The sequence below is a fragment of the Sceloporus occidentalis genome, unplaced genomic scaffold, assembly GCF_023333645.1.
Source record: "Sceloporus occidentalis isolate IW3139 unplaced genomic scaffold, rSceOcc1.0.p SCAF_42, whole genome shotgun sequence".
NCBI lineage: Eukaryota > Metazoa > Chordata > Lepidosauria > Squamata > Phrynosomatidae > Sceloporus > Sceloporus occidentalis.
In genome coordinates, this window is record NW_028317022.1 from 304,244 (window position 1) to 329,975 (window position 25,732).

The 25,732-nt window shown below is 42.2% G+C and overlaps 1 protein-coding gene across 1 annotated transcript in view; it reads left to right on the forward strand.

Annotated features, from left to right (window-relative positions):
• Window positions 1-25,732, forward strand: part of LOC149289848 (histone-lysine N-methyltransferase SMYD3-like) — a 359,885-nt gene that overhangs the window by 28,573 nt on the left and 305,580 nt on the right. The window contains exon 2 of the mRNA XM_089490127.1: window positions 24,580-24,643. Coding sequence (XP_089346253.1) covers window positions 24,580-24,643 — 64 coding nt within the window. The remainder of the gene's footprint in view (window positions 1-24,579; window positions 24,644-25,732) is intronic.

Below are 25,732 nucleotides of genomic sequence, written 5' to 3' on the forward strand. Positions count from 1 at the left end.
ACTTCACAGCATTTAGGTTACCCTTTATGGAATGATTCCTTAATGTTGTCGTTCGGAAACAATATGGGTATCTCCTGAAAGTGCCTTACTATCATAAAATCAAATGATTTTTTTTGTGTCAAATAATCTTGAGCTCTGAGCATATAATATAATATGGTGTAAGATTCATTATCTGTAAGGAATGTAACCTAAGAGATATTAAATAGTTATTAGTAGCCAAAATCCCATTTTTACATGTAAAAATGATTTTCGTGCAAAATTTTGCAGCCAATTAAAGGGCTCTATCAACAATAACATTTAATTGATAACTCGGTATAATGAATGGTTAAAACGGCTAACAGCTCACGTTTTATACCTTGCATATCCCCGTTGATATTAAAAAGATATAGCCATAAGTAAATTGCTCATATTGTATAGTAATCAGTTGCCAATTGATCTCATTTTGTCAGTATGATTCCTCGTTTTTTATTTAACAGCTGGGATTGTCGCAGAAGGCACATTAGTAAAATTGCTGGGTTCAATTTTGTGTGAACCTTGAAATTTTGGAAAACGTATTACAAATAACAAATAAAAATGATATAAAACAGGCAAGAAATTTGCTGTAACCTTCATCAGGCCTCATGTCGTTTGAATCAAATTGTGATATTTGTCATTATGGAAGTAACTTTAACAGTTCTGTGACATACAAACACCCTTCTCAAAAGTCATGTTTGCCCCTTTAACCCCTTGATGACAATTGCCGGTCCGGGCACGTCACCGAAAATCGTGACGATTATGACAATTGACGTGCCAGGACCGGCACGTCTTTAAACGGGTGAAAAAATCGATCCGTGATCGATTTTTTTCACTCAAACGGTGTTGCTCTAATGCCTCGACATCGAGGCATTGAGCAACACCAAAAAAAACATTCCCGGCCCCCCCCGATCGCTCCTAGGAGCAAATAAAAAAACATGTTTGAAAGACTGCACGTCTTTCAAACATGGCGGCGCCCACCGCCGAAAAACGGGTTTAGGAAGCGATCGCGAGTCGCTTCCTTTGCTTAGCTGGTGTTGCTAAGATGCCTCAGTGTCGAGGCATCTTTGCAACACCTGTTTAGCAAAGGAAGCGACCCGCGATCGCTTCCTAAATGCTTAACTTACCTTCCCGGTACCGGCGTCTTCAAAACACACGCGGTGTTTCAAGATGGCGGCGCCCATCAAGCCGGGGGCGGAGCCTGCTGTCATCATCGGGGGGGGGTGTTGCTGGATGTCATGGACATCCAGTGAATAACACCCCTAGTGGTCAGATCACTCATAAGAGTGATCATGATTTGCTAAATCAAAGGCAATGTTTTCTAAACATTGCCTTTGATCAGTATTGGATCTGCCTCCCTCCTTCACTTGCTTCTAGTGAGGGAGAGAGACAGATCAGTGTGTTTTCAGGTATTCTCAATAATATATATATATATTGATCCAAAGGCTCTTATAAGAGCCACCCATTTAATATTAACCCCTTCATTGCCATTGATCACTGCATAAACAGTGATCTTGCATAGTGGCAATTGTTTTTGGGGTTTTTTTTAAAAAAAAAAATTTTTACTTTTTTTTTTTTTTTTTTACTTTTTTTTTAGGGTTTTTTTAATTTTTTTTATTAGAGCCATTAACCCTTTCCTTCCCCACTATTTTTGCTGCAATTGTTGCCATGCAGCGGTATACGGCTGAGGAGGCATGTTCCAAATTTGGCCCTTTTGCCCCCAAACAATCTGACAAACCCATGCATGTGGGGTATCAATGTACTCAGGAGATGTTGCTGAACACATATCGGGGTGTTGTGTGACAGCAACAACATACCAGGAGCTGTAATTTTACACCTGAAGTACAAAGTATGTTTAAAAAACAGCAAAAACAATTACTATCACAAACTTTGACAAGGGTTGGTGGTAGGATTAGTGCATGGAAAGGGTTAAACTATCAGCATCTAAAATACCCTGGGGTGTCTAGTTTTCAAAAATATATGGTTTGGTGGGGTAAATTTAATTTGCTGGCTTCAAAGATGCCCCAAATACCACATGGAGACAGAATTACCAGATTCAGAGAAAAATGGTTTTGAAATAGCAAAACGCTACTTGTACTTATTGCCCCATAACGTGTAGAAGAAAGCAAAAAAACATAAAAACATTGGGTATTTCTAAACTCGGGACAAATAGTAGAATCTATTTAGCAGGTTTTTTCAGTAGTTTTTTATGATGAATAAAAGATTTTTCAAATAAAAGTGATTTTTTTTCAATTTTTCGTCATATTTTATTATTTTTATTATAGAAAATTACATCATATATAAAAAATTATGGTGTCTGAAGAAAGCCCTTCTTGTCCTGAAAAAAACAATATATAACTTGTGTGGGTTTAGTAAATGGGTTAAGAGAAAATTACAGCTAAACACAAACACCGCAGAAACGATAAAACAGCCATTGTCACGAAGGGTACAAAAAATAGAATCAGCCTTTGCCACGAAGGGGTTAAAAACACAGAGCTAGTCAATAGTTACTGTTCACCCCAGGATAAGTACATAATATTAGTACATCTCAGACAGCAAACCTAATTTCTTTGTTTATTAGATTTAAAATGAAAACAATTTCTTCTAATCTACTTTCTGTGAGACACAAGAAAACAGACATATTAGGTTGTGTGTCTAATTATATAATAAGCTCAGAATTATCTAGTGCATATACCAACATATCTTCCTGCAATTTTAGAATAGGCTGACAATTGCTCCAAACAGCATAATGAGATGACTGCAGTACACAGTGCTTAATATCATGAATATTTCTGCGTGGAAGAAAGTACTGTGATTTTCAGAATTTAGTACAATTCGACATACATACATATTTTAATATTACAGATTATTCTTCTACTATAATTGGGGGAAAAACCCACAAATCTATATTCACACTATATTCCATTTTTTCTCCTGGGAGGGGGAATTTAGTTTTCAATGAAAAAAGAGCAAGTACCTGTTCTCCTTCTCTACTAGTGTGTCTTAGCCCCTTCTTTACTAAAGGTATTTTGTACTAAAGAAAACTAAGGCATTTATTGCATTTTTTAAAATGTTTCTTTAACCGTGATTCTCCTTTTTTATTTTATATGCACTCCCACAAATTATATATTGTTTTTTCAAGAACTGAATGTTGAAAAGTAGCTATTTAAAGTAAACCAAACTTTGTATTAATATAACTAATAATTAAGGAACCATTAAAATTTATGATTGTATGCTTCCCAAAATCGAATCATCCCAGTACTGGTAATTGGCAACAGTGTATGGCAAAAGTGAATAATATGGCTAATGCCTCTATCAGCAAGGAAACAAAGTTGGAATTTTTTTTAAAAATGTTCACTTTGTTTTTATGATTTTATTTGCTAGATGACGACCTATAGCATTATGTCTGATACTCTGCATGACAGCAGGGATCAGACAGTTTTGTTTGTTTTTTTTTTGTTTAAAAAAACAACAAAAAACTTTTCTAAGGCTCTTACTTGTCCTGGTGAATGGAGCCTTGCTTTCATTGTAAATGCTAGGTGTCCATTCATAAAGAGAGGCTCGCATGATCACATCATTGCGCGGGACTTCCAGCTTGGGGAAGGTGAATGACGGTTCTCAAGGACTGCCATGGGTGTGAGGCAGTCCCCTGCACCTGCACCACTATTTGTGTCTTGACATTCTATGACATTCTATGCTTGCTTACAATCAAGGTTTTTGGACATGTTTTTCATGACTGCATAGATTGTTATGAAGTTTGTAAGGGGTTAATGTCATTGTTATTGTTGATTTTGTGTATTGCCAGTTTTGATATTATTTCACTTGTGTGTTTTCCCTTTTGTTAACAGTGCTATAGTGAAAATAATTAAATATAGCTTTTTGGTAACAGTTGCCATTTAACCCTTTAAGGAGCAGGGTGCTTTTTATTTTTTGTACTGGAGGCTGTTAACATTTTTGTGGTAGGGGCGTGGCTAGCCACGGATGAAGATGGCTGCTTAGGTCTCTTGCCCTGCTAACCCTCTCCATGTCTTTGACGAAATAGCGTGCTTTTTCACCACAATGGGCAAAACAAACAAAGCCCCTGGCACCCTTAAGCCTCTGGGGTGCAAGGACAAACCTTCACTCACCTCGGTCCGCTCCTATTTCCAGGGGACCCAAGACCAGGATTCCAGGGACTCTTTCCTCAAAATGGCGCCTTCTCCCGCCAAGTCGACCGCTGAAAGCCCTGATGAATCTTGCTCCGACCTCCGGGACTATCCCACACTCCAGGACACTCTCCGTCTCCTGCCGACAAAAGATGAGATGGTACCTCTTATTGAAAAAGCCACTCAGGGCATCCGGGATGCTCTGTCTGAACTTAAGGCCGACATACAACAACTCGGAGACCGCGTGGCGGCGGTGGAGACGCCGCGAAGATTACCGACTCAATGGATACACTTTCTGCACAAGTGTCGGAACATTCTGATACCTTACGCTTCTTGGCCCGGAAACTAGAGGATCTCGATAACCGTGGCAGACGCAACAACCTTAGGGTGCACGGTATTCCTGAGGACATCGAACACACCACCCTTGCCTCGACACTTAAGGCCATTTTCAACGATCTCATTCAGCGCCCTGAGGGACGTCGTCTGCCGACTGGCCATACCATCGCAATTTACCCGGACCTCTCCCCCACCACTCTACAGGCCAGACGCACTCTGAAACCACTTACGGCGGCCCTGCGAGAGGCATCGATCCCTTACCAGTGGGGTTTCCCATTCGCGTTGATTGCTCGGAAAGGTTCTGATACGGTCGTCCTTCGACAAGCATCAGATGCACCTTCTTTCCTGAAGAGTCTGACTCTGCCTCCTATCGCTATTCCGGACTGGGAGTCGACCTTGGTCGCTCCCACCCGTCTACGAGACCCATCTAAAGACTGGTCGCCCAGGCCTCAGAGACACAAACGCCCGAAGCTCCCGACGACTTGAACTCGCACTATCCCGTAGCTGCTAGTGCCCAGTTTCCACCCTCCGACTCCCGACGCAGACCGGCTCTACGCTTCTGGCTCATCATCGGCCATCTGTTCCCCTTTTCTTGAACAGCTCTCAACCATTTGCTTGGACTTTGTTCGTGCGACCTCACCGCTACTGGATTCGGTCGGACTGTCCCCCCTGGTTCTTCTACCTGCTCCTGTGGGATGTCTTCCCTCTCTTCAATGATGCTACCCGCTCATCGCGCTGATGCCACATCGGGGTCCGGCTCTACTGCTGCCCCCGCTTCTCCTGCCGGCTCGCCGTCCTGCTGATCCCAGCATTCCCCTGGTTCCTGTGCTACGACGCCGGCCGAATGGCCTCCTCCTGCACTTGGCTGCTGGTTTCTCCTTTCTTGGGACTTCTCTTCAATCGCGATCTTCTTTACGGGCGCTCTGCAGCACTGGATATGGCCTTTCTCCCTATTCCTGTAGCTCCTACTGGAGCCTTGCCTCCCCTACATCTACACTGCCACACACAGAATATTCTGGACACCTCATCCACATCCACGGGCTCCCTCACTTGCTGCCACTCACACCTCACGGGTCGCAGGGCTATTTTTACCCAGTTCGGTCCATTATATTCAGGGGCGCTCAGCCCTCCATACGTACATAATCCCACACACCATGCCCGCGGTCCTTTATGTCCTGGTACAGCTTACTGTCCCACTTGTGTGGCTCCACACCCCAACGTTCCTATGTTGAGCGCTTTAAGCAGGGAGGATTCCTACCTTCACTCCTTTGCTACACTACATCACAGGTCATAATTTTTTTTTTTAGATATATATATATATGTGTGTGTTCTTTTCATCTCGGTCGCCCTCCCTATCCACGCATATCTCGTCCCACACTCATGCACGCTATCGCATTTACATTCTCTACCTACCTGACACGGAGAGGGTGCTCTTACACCTTGACTCGCTGCCGTCTCTCCCTGCCAGTATGACTCACCACTGTTTGCACTATTCCGCTACCCCTACCAGAGCCCACCTACCCTGCCCTCTGGGTTTGGGTACTAGGTCCTTGACCACTAGTATGGTCATTCGGCTCAATAGTCGATGTTGTTACATCAGGGCTTCGCGTTGCCCAGGTTGTTTTCTGTTACTGGTTTTTGTTTTTATGCACGTACGATATTCTGTTTTTTTATAATTGTTTCTTTCTCTTATCATATTGTATTCTTTTGGATGCTATGGGGTGCCGTCATCACATATTGCTGTGCCTTGGACCTTAATGTCCTATGGCTTCCACTCACTCACACTCACGTCTCTGAACGTCAGAGGCTTGAATAAACCCCAGCAAAGGTCAAAATTATTTCTGCTCCTCCAATCCTATAAAACCCACATAGCCTTCCTCCAAGAAACCCACTTCACGGTTGCGCAGGAATTTAGGCTCACAAATAGACACTTCCAATCGGCATACTTTTCTAGCTCAGCCACTACCAAAACCAAAGGTGTTGCCATTTTACTACACAAAAGCCTTCCCTTTCAACTTATTGATGTCTGGAGGGATACGGAGGGCAGGAGTCTGATTGTCAAGGGCTATCTGGGTACACATAAGGTCACACTAGCCACTGTTTATGCCCCCAATAAGGACCAAATACCTTTTTTGGTACGCTTCCTTTCCAAGCTCGCAGACCTCCAGGAGGGAATGACGGTTTTTGGGGGACACCTTAATATGGTTCTGGACCCAAGACTCGATTGCTCGACAGGTACGTCCCATCTCCCATACGTGAAAATTAAGAAAGTAAAACAAATGCTCCTCCTTAATCAATTGGTAGACGTCTGGAGGGCCAATCACCCTTCTGACCTAGACTACACCTTCTTCTCCCCTCCGCACAATAGAGACACGCGTATTGACGCCTTATTCTTGTCCCACCATCACCTTCCCTACCTCCACTCCGCTTCCATTGGGACACAGGCGATCAGTGACCATGCCCCCGTCCATATGTCCCTCCGGCTCCCCTCTCATCCTCCCAAGGTCTGGTGCTGGCGCCTCAATGCCAACTTGATAAATGACCCCACGTTCCTCCCGGAGCTCGAGGATCACCTCAAACACTATTTCGAGGATAACTCTGCCCGAGGTACCCCGGTCCCGGTGGTCTGGGAGGTCCACAAGGCGGTAATGAGAGGCCATCTTATTCAGCTTGGAGCCAAACTGAAACGTTTGGACTATCTGTCCCTTATCTCCCTTACGCGTCAAATAGCAGCTCTGGAACTCAGTCATAAGCTTACTCTCTCCCACGACACCCATGAACAGCTCCGGGCTCTGCGTGCCGACCTCTCCTCCCTCCTAGACTCCAGGGTTAAGCGAAATTTCCTCCTCGCTAGGAAACACTTTTATGAATTGGGAGACAAGCCTGGGAAATTACTTGCCAGGGCCCTTAGGGTCAAGAGATCAGCCGCCTACATTCCCAAGATTAGAGACGCATCGGGTATGCTACACCACCAAACGAGAGACATCGCTCGCTGTTTTTCTGCCTACTACTCTGAACTTTATAACCTAAGCGGGGGGAGGGACCCTGACGAATCAACACTCAATAGTATAGCAGCGTATCTAGATAAACATCTTAAGGTTAGTCTAACCACTGAGGACAGTGCTGGCCTCAACTCTCCCATTAGCTTGGAGGAAGTAGAGCGAGCGATCAAATACCTGCCGAAGGGCAAATGTCCTGGCCCGGATGGCTTCACTCCACTGTATTATAGCAAATTTCTCCGTATCCTGGGTCCCCAACTGGTGACCCTTTTTAACGCCCTGGCTGACGGGTCGCCTCTTGACCCCCAAACAAACACCGCCCACATCACAGTCGTCCCAAAACCAGGCAAAGACCCTGAAATCTGCGGCAATTATCGCCCGATTTCGCTCATCAACACCGATCTTAAAATTCTGGCCAAAATTTTATCTTTTAGACTTAATCCACTCCTCCCCAGGTGCATCCATAGTGACCAATCGGGGTTTGTGCCCGCTAGGGACAATACCCTTAAGGTCCTGAACCTCGTAGCGTTGGCCCTCTCTCGCAAAACTCCCTTCCTCCTGGTATCCATGGACGCTGAGAAGGCCTTTGATAGGGTCTTGTGGGCCTTCCTCTTCCGAATCCTGAACAAGTTGGCTGTGGGTCCTAGGTTCCTCCAACACATTTGATCACTGTACTCTTCACCCTCGGCTTATGTTCGCATTAACGGTACCCTCTCCGAAAGAATCACTTTGGCCAACGGTACTAGGCAGGGCTGCCCCTTTTCCCCCCTGTTATTCCTTCTCACGTTGGAGCCCCTGGCCAATGCCATCCGGGCCAACCCCCATATCTCGGGCCTCTCGGCAGCAGGTCAGGACTACAAGCTATCGATATACGCTGACGATATGCTGTGCTTCGTCACTAACCCAATGCTTTCCCTCCCACATATTACCTCTGAGCTGCAGCAGTTCCATGACCTGGCCCAATACAAGATCAAAAAACGCAGATACAGGCCGACTACCCCTTTCGGTGGACGGATACGTACCTGACCTACCTCTGGGTGCGCATCCCGGCCGACCTGTCCACCCTGGTGGACTTGAATTTCGCTCCCCTATTGGCGTCAGTCTCCGCAGACCTGAGGAAGTGGTCCTTCAGCCACATCTCCTGGTTTGGGAGGGTGAGCGTACTCAAAATGAATATCCTCCCTCGCATTTTATATCTCCTGCAAACTCTCCCTGTCTACTTGACAGTCCTTCCTTAAGCGATGGACTAGGACCTTTACGAGATACGTTTGGTTCAACCGTCCCCCTAGATTGGCTCTCTCTTACTTGATCTGTACTAAAGAGTGTGCCGAGAAAAGGACGCTAGGGGGCGCTCGTGTATACCGGTTGGGGAATAAAAGATAAAAATAAAGCAGAAGACAAATGATTGTGTAGTATTTTGTGCAAATCGAAAACGTTATACGTATATATAGTGCACTCACAATCTGTCTAGGCTTTCAAGCATCATAAAGCATCCAGTCCTCCAGGTAGGTATATTATAGGAATATGTAACGAAACAGAAGACAAGTGGAAACCACAATGGTGTTGTATCTAACCACAGTGTAACCCGCAAATGTAGAGAGACACTTACACTTACTACGAGGGTATGACACACATCAGATGTATATTCCTTGTCTTCTTCCTTCGTGCTGGATGTTTCTCAGTAATCCATGGAAATGAACTGGTGCTTTAAGTCGGAATAGAGCTAGGTCCACACTGTATTCCAGTATAAAATCAGGTCATTCTGCCTCCATCTCCTCTTTGGAACATCATAGCCCAATAAATAATTTTATACCCGGAGAGTGTTTTGTACGGGCTGCAGCTGGGTATCCGGGACAAGTGACAAGCAAAAACAAAGGGAAGTATACTGGTCACTGGTTTTTCTCCATATACACCCTTTTCATACTGTCCTTCATCACTTTGTGTTGTACTAAAGAGTGTGCCGGGCTGGGCCTCCCGTGCATCGAGGGATACTGGGTTGCTTCCCACCTCCGGAGGGTTATAGAATGGTCGTCTCGCTCTCACAAGCACTGGATTCAAATTGAAAACTCCCTCTTTCCCCATGACATTGCTGCCGTACCTTGGCTTTCGCGGACGCATCGCCTTCCCAACATGCCGCGACACCCGACCATTACTCCGACGCTGCGCGTCTTTCTTAAAACTCTCGATAAGTACCCCATCACGTCCTGCCCTGGCCCGTTAACCCCCATCTCGTCCAACCCTGACTTCCCCCCTAGTCTGATCCATACTGATATACAGGTTTTTGTGCCAGCACGGGAAAAGGTGCTTTGTGTCACGCACCTTTACGCCGGGAACTCTATTCGCCCCATATCGGACTTTGTGTCTGGTGCGCCTGCGCCCTTCAGGGCAACTTTCCTGTATCACCAGGTTAAACATTTCCTGTCCTCCCTGTCCCCCGCCTCTGACTTGACCAGACCACTGATGTTGTTCGAGTTACTCTATATGGACTCCTCCAGACATTCCCACCTTCTCTCCACACTATATCAACTCCTTTTGACATATACCGTACCCCTAGGAAACCGTACTTTCTCAGTCTGTGGGTAAGGCACTTGACCCGCACGTTTGAGCAGGACAAGTGGGACAAAATTATATTGCTTACTCTTAGAGGGGTCAGATCTAGTAAGTTGCAGGAGTCGGCTTACAAGCTCCTTACCAGGTGGTACAGGGTGCCTGCCGACTTGCATCGCTTTCTCCCACATGTTTCCCCGTCCTGTTGGCGATGTGGGACTGACGAAGGTACCTACATGCACTTATGGTGGCAATGTCCCCTGGTGCAACCCCTATGGGCGGCTGTGGCCGCGGTGATACGGGCAGTATCTGACGGTACTCTATCTGCTCATTTATATATCCATTCATTCACTTCTCCATTCACTCATGCATCCATACATACATCCAATTGTACATTCGCAATTACGTGCTTTGTTCTGTTTTATTTGTTTTGTATTCTTTATTTTGTTGGTTCACACATTACGTTCCATTCTTGACCTTGGCATTTCTCCGGGCAGGGCAAAATGCCGCCTGGGGCGAATTTTAAAATGCCCCCCCCCCCCTTAGCTACCCTTCCTCTCCCTCCGTCCCCCCCCCTTGTACTTACCTTTCAGCAGTCCTGCGGCGAGTCTCCCTGTTCGGTCTCGGTGCCGGCTTGTAATGCTGAGCGCCGGAACTGATCTTCCGACACTCAGCATTACAAGCCGGCACCGAGACCGAACAGGGAGACTCGCGGCAGAGGAGAGAGAGAGGGAGAGAGAGGGGCGCCGAGCGGGTACTGACAGCTTGGTAAGCGAAAACCACTCGGCGCCCCTTTCTCTCTCTTTCGGTTTTAAAAATTTTAAAAAAAAAGTGCCACCCCTTCAAAAGTGCCGCCTGGAGCGGTTGCCCCACTCGGCTCCATTGTCGGGCCGGCCCTGTCTCCGGGACAATGCTGCCTGCAGACGGGTTTTGTAACATTACATCCGTGGCATTGCTTGTGTTGTACCGTTGTTGGTATATTGATTACTTTGCTCGTACGGCACACTTTGACGTTTGAAGTCAACACTTGTACTGCCCTTTTTTTGGCTTTGTATTGCCTAATGTACGCTGTACTGTTGTGTCATGATGCCTGATGTATCTTGTCCTTGACTGTACGCAATGTTAACGTCTTTTCAATAAACCGGAGATTTGAAAAAAAACCAAAACATTTTTGTGGTGTTCGTGTTTAGCTGTAATTTTTTTTTCTCTTGTTTACTGCTCCCACACGGGTTATATATATTAAGTGTACCCACACATGTTATATGTTGTTTTTTTCAGGACAAGATGGGCTTTCTTCAGATACCATTATTTCGATCATATCGTCTTATTTACTACATACATAATAAAACATGGTGACATTTTGAAAAAAAACACCTTTTATAACTTTTATTTGAAAAATCTTTTACTCGCCTACAAAAGGAAGTAAAACAACTAGCTAAGTAGATTCTACTATTTGTTCTGAGTTTAGAAATACCCAATGTTTTTATGGGGGTTTTTTTGCTGCTTTTTGGAAGTTATAGGGCAATAAGTACAAGTAGCGTTTTATGATTTCCAAACCTTTTTCTCCAAATCTGGTCATTCTGCCTCCATCTCCTCTTTGGAACATCTTTGAAGCCGGTTAACTCAATTTACCCCATCAAACCATATATTTTTGAAAACTAGACACCCCATTTCAAATGCTGGTATTTTAACTCTTTCTATGCAATCACACTTTGTCAAACTTTGTAGTAGTAATTTTTTTTTTTTCCTCACAAATTGTAATTTAGTTATACATATACAGGTCCTGGTATATGTCACTGTCAAACAACACCCCAATATGTATTCAGCAACATCTCCTGAGTATGGTGATACCCCACATGCATAGGTTTGTCAGATTGTTTGGCTGGTAAAAGGCTACTTTTGGGACATGCGTAATTCAAGTTTTCAACACAGACTTTTAGAATTTGGTCATTCTGCCTCCATCTCCTCTTTGGAACATCTTTGAAGCCAGCTACTTCAATTTACCCCATCAAACCATATATTTTTGAAAACTAGACACCCCAAGGTATTTCAAGTGCTGGTATTTTAACTAGGGCTGAAACAACTAATCGATAAAATCGATAATAATCGATAATGAAAATCGTTGTCAACGATTTTCATTATCGATTAATCGAATAGATTTTTATCGATTAAAAAAAGAGGTTTTTTTCAGAGCAAACAGAGATCGGATTATAACTCTAGAATCCAGATCCCCCGCAACGCTGCAGGGGACCTGGATTCTCCTCACTGTCGGCCGGTCTCTCACTTCCGTCTCTCTCCCCCCTCCCATCTGCCTCCTCCCCCCTCCCATACATCACTCTGCCTCTCGACCCGGCTCCATTACTGACAGGCACTTTCCCTGCAGCTTCATAGAAGCCTCAGTGTAAGTGAAGGACAGTAACGGAGTCTGTCTGTGCGATGCAGATCCCCACCGGCTGACAGAGGATCATCCTCTCTGTCAGCCGGTGAGGGTCTGCATCGCACAGACAGACTCCGTTACTCACCTTCACTTACACTGAGGCTTCTATGAAGCTGCAGTGAAAGTGCCTTCAGTAACGGAGCCGGGTAGAGAGGCAGAGTGGTGTATGGGAGGGGGAGGAGTCAGAGGGGTGTATGGGAGCCACCCTCCCATACACCACTCTGGCTCCTCCCCCTCCTATACTGCACTCTGCCTCTCTACCCGGCTCCCTGGTGTCTTGTCAGCAACGGAGGTTCACAGGAGGCAGAGTGGAGTATGGGAGGGGGGGGAGGAGGCAGAGTGGAGTATGGGGGGGGAGGCAGAGTGGTATATGGGAGGGGGAGGAGCCAAAGTGATGTATGGGAGGGGAGGAGGCAGAGTGGAGTATGGGAGGGGGAGGAGGCAGAGTGAAGTATGGGAGGGGGAAGAGGCAGAGTGGTATATGGGAGGGGGAGGAGCCAAAGTCATGTATGGGAGGGGGAGGAGCCAAAGTCATGTATGGGAGGGGGGAGGAGGCAGAGTGGAGTATGAGAGGGGGGAGGAGCCATAGTGGTGTATGGGAGGGGGAGGAGGCAGTGGTGTATGGGAGGGGGAGGAGCCAGAGTGGTGTATGGGTGAGTTATAGTGGTGTATGGGGGGTATTATGAATTTCAGGGCATATCAGGGGGCATAAACATATCTGGGGGTAAAAGGTATCAGGGGGCTCAGTGGCATATAGGGGGTATAAGGCATATCGATATTAGGCATATCAGGGGGGCATAAAACAAATCTGGGGGTAAAAGTTATATCAGAGGGCTCAGTTGCATATCACTGGCATATAAGGAGTATAAGGCATATCAGGGGCACAGCGGAATCTGGCATATAAGAGGTATAAGGCATATATGGGGGCAGAGTGGCAAGCTGGGGGTCAGATGTGCATAACTGGGGGCAGTTTGGTAAATAAAAAAAATGTATTTTTTCTCAGTTTTTATTAAATATGAAAAATAGTTAACATATGAATTAATATTTACTAATAACGTTGTATTAAAACCTAGTTTGAGAAACACTGTGTTTGGGTTCTTGTAGCTTTTATTATTATGTCAGTAAAATAAGAAGGTGAATAGAGAGAGGCCATTGCAATAAAGAGATGAAAGTGTAAATTGTACGTTTTTTATTGCAATTTTTCTTCAATTTAAAATAATGTATTTTTTTATCCGATTAATCGATTAATCGACAAAATAATCGGCCAACTAATCGATTATCAAAATAATCGTTAGTTGCAGCCCTAATTTTAACCCTTTTCATGCATGATATTCTACCACCAGCCTTTGCCAAAGTTTGTGGTATTTTTTTTTCCACACGAATTGTACTTCAGGAATGAATTCATAGCTCCTGGTATGCGTCACTATCAAACACCCCAATATGTGTTCAGCAACATCTCCTGAGTTCAGTGATACTCCACGTGCATGGGTTTGTAGGGTTGTTTGGGATTTAAAATGCCATATTTGGGGAGTGCGCATTTTTCAACTTGGAACTTTATTGTCCTACTGCCCTCATGTCTTAAGTGGACCATCTTTGAAGCTGGATAATTCAGTTTACCCCATCAAACCATATGTTTTTAAAAACAAGACACCCCAAGGTATTTCAAATGCTGGTATTTTAACCCTTTTATGCATGAAATTGTACTTCAGGAATGAATTCATAGCTCCTGGTATGCGTCACTATCAAACAACCAATATGTGTTCAGCAACATCTGCCAAGTTCAGTGATACCCCACATGCATGGGTTTGTCAGGTTGTTTGGGATTTAAAATGCCACATTTGGGAAGTGCGCTTTTTTTTTTCTCCGTTTTGGTCAGTCTGTGCCTATGCCTATGCCACCTTGGATATTTGAAATGCTTTTATTTTAAAGCTAATTCTATGTCGAGATTTTTGAGAAGATAAAGCGCTAATTTTAGCACTTGCTCAAAATAATAAACTTTTTTATTTTAGTAATTTTTTTCTTTTTTGGCCTTTTTTTTTTTTTTTTTTACATTTTGCTGGTATTGAATGGTTCCTCTGCATAATTATTTTTAAATGTTAGCACATTTTTTTCCCCATATTTTTTTAATTATTTTTTTTATAATGATGCCATCGAGGCATTACAGCAACGCCGTTTAATCACTGATCACTTTCTAAGCTTATTTAATTTAATGTTGGTTCAGGACCGTCAAGGGTCGTTAAGTGACCGTTTTTCTGTGACGGCCCTGAACCGTCAAAGGTCGCTAAGGGGTTAAAGCAAAATAACAGGGAAATGCTTTCCAGTCCCTGTATTTCAGGAAAACAAATAGTGTTTCATTTAATGATTAATGATTTAATGTTTTTCAACATATTGACAATGCACGCAAGGAACCTGCCCTCTGTCATCCCCCCCCCCACGAAAAAAAAAATACACCATACACACCAAATATCACCAGTTGTAATGTTTAGGGACAAAGAGACCCTTTACTTAGATTGCCATAGTTATATTATTTGAGAATTTTGAGTTTGTGGTTAGAGAGGGAGATTACATGGCCATAGGATATGGGAGCTTGTAGCAGGAGTTTGATAAGAGTCATATGACTACCTGAGGCAAAATGTCTGCACCTATTTTTATAAACATCCACTTGGGTTACAAAAGTCCATTTGGATTAACAGTCTCTGCTGCTCAAATATATCTAACAAGATATACTTCATTGTATACTTCGTTTTGTGGGGGACGAGACCAGAGGATAAAGGATGACCATCTACCTTCTTGATGTAAACAGGATGGTCATTATCCCTTGGTTTGGCCAAAATGCCATGTTCTCATCCACTAACACTGAAGTAAATCCTGGCCTTTAAAGCAATGGGTAAACATGGAAGCAGCCAGTCTCTAAACATCTATCGTCTTGATTCTGCACTTGAGGCAGAAATTACTTGACTTGTCACAGTAGAGACACAGGTGCAGCTTACATTTTTACTTTTTTCCCTCTGTAAGTAGACTGCAGAAAACACAGAACTGTATTGGATGTATTGGAGCATGAGAAAGGAAGAGTATAGAAAGTATTTCCACTCCTGAGGCTCACTATGATTCCCTGTGGAAGATAGGTGTAGAAATGCTTTTTTGAAACAACCGAGCACTTGTTAGCGGCACTGGGAAGCAGGGCCCAATTTTGTCATATACAAAGGATGGCTGTGAAAGTACATATTTAGCATATTTTGCAATGAAGGTTTTTGTTGCACAATTCAACCTCCCTGTAATGTAATGCCGACAGCCACCTAACATGAGCCCACAGCTGACCAATGTGACGCACACTGTACAAGGAAATCTTCTGTTTCCGTCCAGGGCAGGCAGTTTAAGGGGCATAGGTGGCACAGGCAGGCTGTTTGGGGGCACGGACAAGCTGGGGCAAAGGTGGCACAGACAAGCTGTTTGGGGATAAATGTGGCACTGTGGGCTCTAGTTACGCCCCTCATGAGGCAGATGGGCATATGAGCTTGACTACACAATAAAATAAAGAGGGCTGGTGTCTAAATATTTCCAGGGCTCCTTTTCATTCCCAGTACATCCCTGTCTGCTTCTGAAAGTACACCATACTAAAGGTATGTGACATTGTGACATTGCGTGACTTCCTATCAGCAGAGTTCACATTTGCAAATGAGTTTGTATTACCTTCATATCCTGCACTATTTCCTATGCTTTGACCATCTGGCATCCAATAATAATGAGAGGGCTATGTTCTTAATAGGTTAAAGAAATACGAATTAAATGGAATAATATGTATATAAATTTGATGTCAAACAAAAAACAATATCCTTATCCAAGTTGATAAAATTATAGCTTCTAATTAGGAAATAAAAAGATGAGGTAAGGTTTCTCCTTGAAGAAATCGACTAATCCATTGGCATGCAACCATTTAATACCAGGCTGTGCATTGTTACCGAGAAGGCAAATCATTATTTGCAATGCAGTCAATTGATTCTGTGACTTAAAGGATGCCTGCGGGCAGGGTAGAGCGATAAAAGGGGAAACTGCAAAATACATTATTGCTTATTTGGCTTGGCATGCTAAATTATTCCTGTAGAGCCAATGTAATTGCGTTTTGTTTCTTAATAAAGGCCTGTCCAACTCTTCAGCTACACAAGGGCTTTGGTACAGCCCATAGTTTGATTAAAAAACAGGTTGTCTTTGATGGGTTATCATTGATTTTGTCATGATTTGGTCCCCCAGCCTAGGTTTTTCAATATTAATTGGCTCATTCATTAAAAATTATTGGTATTATAATTGTGAGACAATTTGTTTTTTAATTTTAGGTTATGATTTTTTTTTCCATTTTTTACAGAAGCAATATTTAAAAAAAAGGCAAATGTCAGACTTTTTATTTTTTATGATAAAAAATCATCATTTAGCAGGTGATGTCCAACTGCATCAATATGCTGACTATCAATATTGTTTTGCAATAAAAGCATAGAACAGTGAAGAAGTGCCCCATGCAGACATTTAATTTATCGATATCTTTATGTCCAACGACTCACAACCAGAGAACATTTATTTCTACATAGACATGGTTTACTCGGCTAAACTCTGTAAGCAGTTTAAATAAATTATGCTAAACCTAATTTTATTAATAAAACACCTATAGCACGTGTTTCTTGTTAAGCAATCTGTGTAATTGTGTGAGACATTTAGTATTAACATCACCCCTAACAGAAGCTGATATCTGTGTCGCAAGGTGGCAAGCATTTTATAATCAATTTATAAATCTCTCCCTTCTCTTCATTCACTATTACCAATGTTGCCTAAATCAATCAGAAAGTTACTATACATTATAGGTGGGTTTTAATACATAGTAACATAGTAACATAGTTCATAAGGTTGAAAAAAGACCAAAGTCCATCAAGTTCAACCTATATACATATTGTGTCCCTACTGTGTTGATCCAGAGGAAGGCAAAAAACCCTTATGAAGCAGATGCCAATTGCCCCATACCAGGGGGAAAATTCCTTCCCGACTCCAAATATGGCAATCAGAATAAATCCCTGGATCAACGTTCTGTCCCTATTAATCTAATATCCATAACTTGTAATATTATTGCTTTCAAGAAACACGTCCAGGCTCCTTTTGAACTCTTTTATTGAGTTTACCATCACCACTTCCTCTGGCAGAGAGTTCCATAATCTCACCGCTCTTACTGTAAAGAACCCCCGTCTGTGCTGGTGTAGAAACCTTCTTTCCTCCAGCCGTAGAGGATGTCCCCTTGTTATAGATACAGTCCTGGGTATAAATAGGTCCTGGGAGTGATCTCTGTACTGTCCCCTTATATATTTATACATAGTTATTAAGTCCCCCCTAAGCCGTCTTTTTTCCAAACTAAATAACCCCAATTCTGATAATCTTTCTGGGTACTGTAGTCCTCCCATTCCCCTTATTACTCTGGTTGCCCGTCTTTGAACCCTCTCCAGCTCCACTATATCTTTCTTGTACACTGGTGCCCAGTACTGTACACAGTATTCCATGTGTGGTCTGACTAGTGACTTGTACAGGGGTAGAATTATTTCCTTGTCGTGGGCATCTATGCCCCTTTTGATGCACCCCATGATTTTATTTGCCTTAGCAGCAGCTGCCTGACACTGGTCGCTACAGGTAAATTTACTGTTAACTAAAACTCCTAAGTCCTTTTCCATGTCAGTCGTCCCCAGTGTTTTCCCATTTAATACATATTCCCAGCCTGGATTTTTCTTCCCCATGTGCATAACCTTACATTTATCTGTGTTGAACCTCATCTGCCACATCCCAGCCCAAGCCTCCAACCTATGCAGATCCATTTGTAATCGTGCGCTGTCCTCTATTGTGTTAACCACGTTACAGAGCTTAGTATCGTCTGCAAAGATTGATACTTTACTATGCAATCCCTCTACAAGGTCATTAATAAATATATTAAAAAGAATAGGACCCAAAACTGACCCCTGTGGTACCCCACTAGCAACAGTCACCCACTCAGAGTATGTACCATTAATAACCACCCTCTGTTTCCTATCACTGAGCCAGTTACTTACCCACATACACACATTCTCCCCCAGCCCAAGCATTCTCATTTTATGTACGAGCCTTTTATGTGGCACTGTATCAAATGCTTTGGAAAAATCAAGATATACGACATCCAGCGATTCACCCCGATCCAGTCTTGAGCTCACCTCCTCATAAAAGCTGATCAGGTTAGTTTGACAGGACCGATCCCTTGTAAACCCATGCTGATATGGAGTCATACACTTATTTACATTTACATATTGCTTAATTTGATATGCAACACATTTGCATGGGTAGATCAAAAGAAGAGCCATGGCTGGGGTGCTAGGTCAGGCTGGAGTCTCAGTGCAGGGTCATTCAGTTGTGGAACAAGCAGACTCCTGAGTCTCGACAGGAGGTGGCTGCCTACTGCTGCTTTAGTCTTTCTCTTGGGCTCTAGCTACAGGAAAGATTAAATAAAATGTCTGGTGGCAGAGATGAAGGATCAGTAGACAGCCTAGGTGGTAGGCATCTATGGGCAGAGCAGGTGTTATACAAACATCTATGGTCAAAGATCAGTGCACAAGAGCCTCTGGCAGAGCAGATTTGTAAGGCTGGAGTCTGTAGCAGTGGATCTTTGGACATTAGACCATGGCATTGTTGGTACACAGAGGAAGCTTGTAGAAATGTCTGTGCTCTGACAGGTGTCAAGGAACACATGCTTGCAGACAGTAGTCCGTTGCAGGCAGAAGTCAGTGGCAGAAATCAGAATTGAACTAGCCAAAATCATTCACAGGTGCTGGAGCCAGAACATGGTACGTGGCTGTGGTCTGGAAGCAAGTGTACAATGAGCCCAGTAAGTACCAACGGACAAAAGGAAGAAAATGATTCATGTAAGCAGTACAAGAACAGGACAAACTTGAGGTCAGGATGCCATTTGTTCAGCACTAGCGGCTTAGAGCAACCAGATATTTGTTCTCCACTTAATCCATAACAGGCATGTCAGGAACTGGACCAGAAAACAGATTCCATTAACCTCAGAACATGGGCAGTTGCACAACCTTCATAGCTCACAATTCACAAAAAATGCACTTCAACATGATTCTATATCATTCTATGTGTAACAGTGTACCGATACTCATGTTGTTGCTGGCATGGGGGGTGGGGAATCCAGGCTGTCAATGGATGACATAGAGGTACATCCTAAGGGTACTTTTACCATAAATTTTGTGGATGAACCACCACATCTGTAGGGTAGTAAAGGAGTTAATGGCAACATACTCTTTGTCACTAACGGCTTCTTAGACACAGCTTCATATGCAAACTGGTTCGTTCACTAGCCTTGTTGCTTATATGATATTTCTAACTCCCAATAGGTTAGCTGCCTTGGATAATCATTTAATCCACATCTTCTTAGGCTTCGCCCCACAGGCAGGCCAATCCTTCCACTCTATTGCTTAGGACACTACCTTGGGCATTGCTTCTTCCTTTTGTTCTACCCCTAAAAATATGTCAGTAGTACTTCTTATTAATTAACTTTTATTAATTAATTATCTTAGCTTATCCTACTTCAAGTGTTTTGATTGAAACTGACCCTAGCTAGCATCTTTATTCTCTGACGCTGACTAGTACAGTACTAGTCAGGGCAGCAACACAAACCCAATGGCTCAACCTGAGGGGGACCTGGCTGTTATTGGTGAAGATTGCTTTAGGTAATTTTGCATATCTTTTCATAGTACAACCAGTCATTGAAGCCATTTGTTTTATTCCTTAGCTATGTAGTTATTCTTCCAGTTATAAATAGTTTTTCTGCCTTCTCATGCAGTCTACAGCAGGCACCCATTGAAGTATTTCTGACGGGTCCACAGGGTGCTTCCAAACATGTTTTATTTTAACTGGTCAATCAGTTTAAATGTTTAAATGTTTTATGCTGTTTTTTTCTACCAACGCCGTGCAAAGGAAATTTAAAGAATCAATAAGGCTTATAGAAGTTAATGTAGGCTGTTCTTATTAACAGTGCAATAAGGCATGTATAAAATAACAAAAAAACATGGAAAAAAACTAGCAAGTTTCTCATACAAACCAAAGGGTTTATGGTGATTAGAAAAAGTCCCAAGAACTCACAGCAACTACTGGAAGAAGTTATCCAGACTTCAAAGCACATGCTATTTGTGAGTGACAAGAGTATGATGTTTTCCATACACAGTAACCTCTGTTCACCTGAGTGATATCTTTGTATATACTTCCTTTGTCTGTGTGTGGTATGAAACTTATTTCAATAGTTTAATTGGTAAAAATCCAGATCTCAAGTTTTTATCTGTCCTTCTTTCTTTGTTCTTAGGGTCTAAGTTCTTGTTTACTTTAAAGATGTAATTTCAGCTGGATGGAATATGTGCTTCATCATTGCCCTGTGATCTAAAGAAAAATATTATGTTCAATGTTCGTTATGATAACTTTAAAGGCAGTCTATCCTCTGACAATGGTTTACTGTTTAATAGAATGAATATGTGGTAATGTTTTAGAGAGCATATCCCCTTATGTTTTTGCCTCCACGTGGTGTATTTTTTAAATTTTCTTTCATAACAAATGGTGGGTTCTGATGTCCTGCAATAATTTGCAGAATATCTAGATTTTTACCTTTTTATAATTTCATTGTTAGGTGAAAAAAACCCTCCATCTACTATTTTACAAGTTGTATTGTGATGTACACTCACTGGCCACTTTATTATCTACACCTGTTTAATTGCTTGTTAACACAAATAGCTAATCAGCCAATCACATGGCAGCAACTCAATGCATTTAGGCATGTACTGTAGATGTGGTCAAGACAACTTGCTGAAGTTCAAACCGAGCATCAGAATTGGGAAGGGGATTTAAGTGACTTTGAATGTGGCATGGTTGTTGGTGCCAGATGAGCTGGTCTGAGTAATTCAGAAACTGCTGATCTACTGGGATTTTCGCGCACAACCATCTCTAGGGTTTACATAGAATGGTTCAAAAAAGAGAAAATATTCCAGTGAGCGGCAGTTGTGTGGATGAAAATGCCTTGTTGATGTCGGAGGAGAATGGGCAGACTGGTTCAAGATGACAGAAAGCCAACAGTAACTTAAATACCTTGGTTACAGCCAAGGTATGCAGAATACCATCTCTGAACGTACAACACCTAGAACCTTGAAGCAGATGGGCTACAGCAGCAGAAGACCACACCAGGTGCCACTACTGTCAGCTAAGAACAGGAAACTGAGGCTACAATTCGCACAGACTCACCGAAATAGGACAATGAAAAACTGGAAGAACGTTGCCTGGTCTGATGAGTCTCGATTCCAGCTGTGATATTCAATTGGCAGGGTCAGACTTTGGTGTAAACAACATAAAAGCATGGATCCATCCTGCTTCTATCAACGGCTCAGGCTGGTGGTGTGGGGGACAATTTTCTTGGCACACTTTGGGCCCCTTAGTACCAATTGAGCATTGTTTAAACACGACAGCCTAGTATGGTTGCTGACCATGTCCATCCCTTTATGACCACAGTGTACCCATCTTCTGATGGCTACTTCCAGCAGGATAATGCACTATAAAGCTCACATTATCTCAAACTGGTTTCTTGAACATGACAAAGAGTTCACTGTACACCAAGGGCCTCCACAGTCACCAGACTTCAATCCAATAGAGCACCTTTGGGATGTGGTCGAACGGGAGATTTGCATCATGGATGTGCAACCGACAAATCTGCAGCTTGAGGCCATCATGTCCATATGGACCAAAATCTCTTAGGAATGTTTCCAGGCTAGAAAGTATGCCACGAAGAAAGTATGCTACAAAGAATGTATGCCACGAAGAATGAAGGCAGTTCTGAAGGCAAAAGGGGGTCCAACCCAGTACTAGCAAGGTGTACCTAATAAAGTGGACAGTCAGTGTGTGTGTATATGTATATATGTATATATATATATATATACGGTATATATTTTTTCTTAAATCAAAATCATATTGTATATTTTAAATTGCTAGTTAATTAACTAGTAAGTTGGTAAGTATGCTGGCCAAGTGTTCTGCCACTTAACTATGTCATTGGAAGAAATATCCTTATAAAGAAGAATAAATATATATTAAAGTTTCAATGTAACCGACTGAAAAACATAATATACGCTCTATATTGACTGTAGTTACTTAACTGACAGCTGACCAGCTATATTGTTGAGAGCAGACAGCTAACAATTCCAAACAAGTTATAGCAGCCGTCTTCTCTTGCTTATCCTGGCAGGAGTGGCACTTATTTTTAAAAGTTGGAAGACTAGTTCCCTTTTATTGCTGAAGGTCAAACCACGTCACATATATATTTTCTAGATAGTTACTTCTAGAGGGTAGAGAACAGGATAGTGGTTCTGTACAAGCCACACCAGGGCCAAGTCAGACTCTGGCCTTGCTTTGCTGAGCCTGTCTCCTGTTGGGCCTTTTGTGTGAAAATGACCAAAATCCCAGAGTTTGTTATGTTTTGCCTTCAGCTCACAGTCCTTCACTCTTGTTTAACCTGGCTGAACCTGGACTTGAGCCCAGTTGTAGTTAGCAAGTTCTGTAAAGTGTATGCACATACATGCCAGGGACACCCATCTGTTCAGGAGAAGCTATCTTCTAGGTGTTGTTATATTGTATTCTGTGCTTTAGAAACTATATAGAATAATATATTTTTTTTATTTTCCCTTAATACTTTTTGTTTGTCAAAGGCTTTTGTTCCTTCCTGACCTACTGAGCCCAGGAAATTACACACTGTCTTCGTATGCAGTTGGATGTATTGTACAGATCTAGCCCCCATGTTCAGAAAGCCATGTACATTAGCCTTTGCTCTCAGGTGGCCCTATTTGCTAGCCAGCACAATCAGATGGGACTTTCTGGAGCATTCTAAACAGATAACGTGAACACTGTAGAGTACAACACAGCTGCAAAAAAAACTATATCGGTTAAAGATTATGCAAAATGCACAAATATGGCTTACCATGGGTATTATTTGCCAACAAAATCAATCCAAAAAGTGTCAGTAGATGGCATATCCTAACCATCCAAGGTGCCTTAATGTTAGCTGGAGTATTTTCAGTAACATAAAATTTGAAATTATAAATTATCTCAATATAGTTCTTTTGGCGAAGGTGTTCATTTTATCATGCCCATACATGTGCCTCTGGTCTCTGCTCTGTTGTCAACAGAGTTTGGCAAACTCCACTGTACCGGCTTTATAATTGACCCACAAGACCTAATTTCTTCCGTTTGTCTTCCTGCCGGGAAAGAGAAGAGGACTTAGGTTAACTCAGCAGGGTGGTTTTCGTAAACTGTTTAAACTCATAGCAAGTGATTGTTTTTGTACAAGGGTGCTTTGTAAAAAGTGTTTACAATATCTATTTATGAAGTGGCCCGACTAACCCCAGGCTGGAAAGCTGTTATTTCATCCCTTAGAAATGTCAACTTTTAACATTCGTAGCTAGGATGGATTTACATTGCTGGAGGCATTATAAATATTATATGCAGATAATATCCTGACATGAACCCAAAATAAACATTCCTACTATTTCTTTTAACAAAATGCACATTCTAAATAATACGATGACAGGTGCAGGAAACATTTGTTCCATTTTAACTCTACAGGGGTGCACACATAGCATAATTGGCCCTACGTCTATTTAATTTACAATATTCTTGTACATCTTGTATATTCCAATACATTTCAATATGACATGGTTTCATATACATAACCGTACAGATGGTAAACTTAGTGAAATGTAATTTTCCATATATAATCATTCACTATAGTAACAAAATAGTAATATTAGAAACATAATTATAAACAAAACAAAAAAGAACATAAATACATAAAGGCGCAATTAAAGCTGATATAACGAGATAATCATGTATCTCATTCTATAAGGTGACCATTTTCTAATGCCCCTTAGGAGGCTATAAGTCTGACCTTAAATTAATTTTCTTACTGTATATGAATTGACCCAGTATAAGACAGTTGCCCTTTAATGTGCTAAAGCAAATAATATTACGAGCACTAATAAAACATTAACTTTTTAAATTATTTTTACAGGAGTACAAGTCTTCAGCGATGTTCTCAGTGCAAATTTGCCAGATACTGCAATTCGACTTGCCAGGTAAAGACCACCACTAAATATACCCTTTTCCCGGGGAAGTAAATCAGTGTACATAGCTGAAAGACTGGGTTTCATTTTTGTTTATTTGTTACTAGGTTATAAAGTCTTTAGTTGAAGGTAATACTCTTTACAAAAAAAAAGCTGTATAGTTACGTAAACTTCTTGTCTTGAGATAGAAGTTATCCGTCTAAAGAAGAGACCCCTGAAGACCTGAAACAATCTAACAAGTCTTTTCTTGGACAAGTACATCTATCTCCTATTTCCCTACAAGACCATGCATATTGATAACCCTCAATCTGCATTTAATATTTGCATATATGTGTGGCTAAAAGTTTGTGTATAAATTCTATGAGGGTTATTCTGGAAGTACATAGCAGGTAATGATGGCTTTGAATTAAATGGCAAGTGGATTACTGAGTATTCATGAATTTTTGGATTATTTCTCAAAGATATATGACTTCTTTAGAAATGCATTAAATATATTCTTTATTTTTCCAACTTTTCATCTAACAGCTTTTGTCAGGCATTGGTGTATAGTTACTTAGTTTTTAAAAAAAAAGGCACAGACAGGTCTATTCTCTAAAGCGCGTTGACAAAAATTCGAGTTTTCTGCAGCAAACTTGGTCTTCTATTTTCCTCTCTTTCTCAAGGACAGACCAGCATCGCAGTCATTGTAAATGTACAAAAATTACACTACTTTAGCCAACCTATTCCCAGCTGCAGAAAATGCTTTTTTCTTTCCAAAGTTGTGAGCTAGTATCCTCACCCACACAGCTTAGTGACCTTTTAGATACCAACAGCTGTTTCAGAAGTCAACCTATGTCTCTGTCCTATGGGATGTAATCTACATGATCAAAACATATTTAAATGTTATGTAAATCTCTCTGTCGCAGTTGCCTGCTATATCAACCCAGTTTTTACCAACATCATGTAGAGGTTGATACAGTGAGTGAGTTTTAACACACATGAGATAGGCATAGGGCTATCCTGAATCTAACACAAGACCAAAGATAAAGGTCTGAGACTTAACATCAGGCAAAATGTGCTGACTAGCTGGGCTAGACTGCAGTCAAATTCTATTTTTCCGTT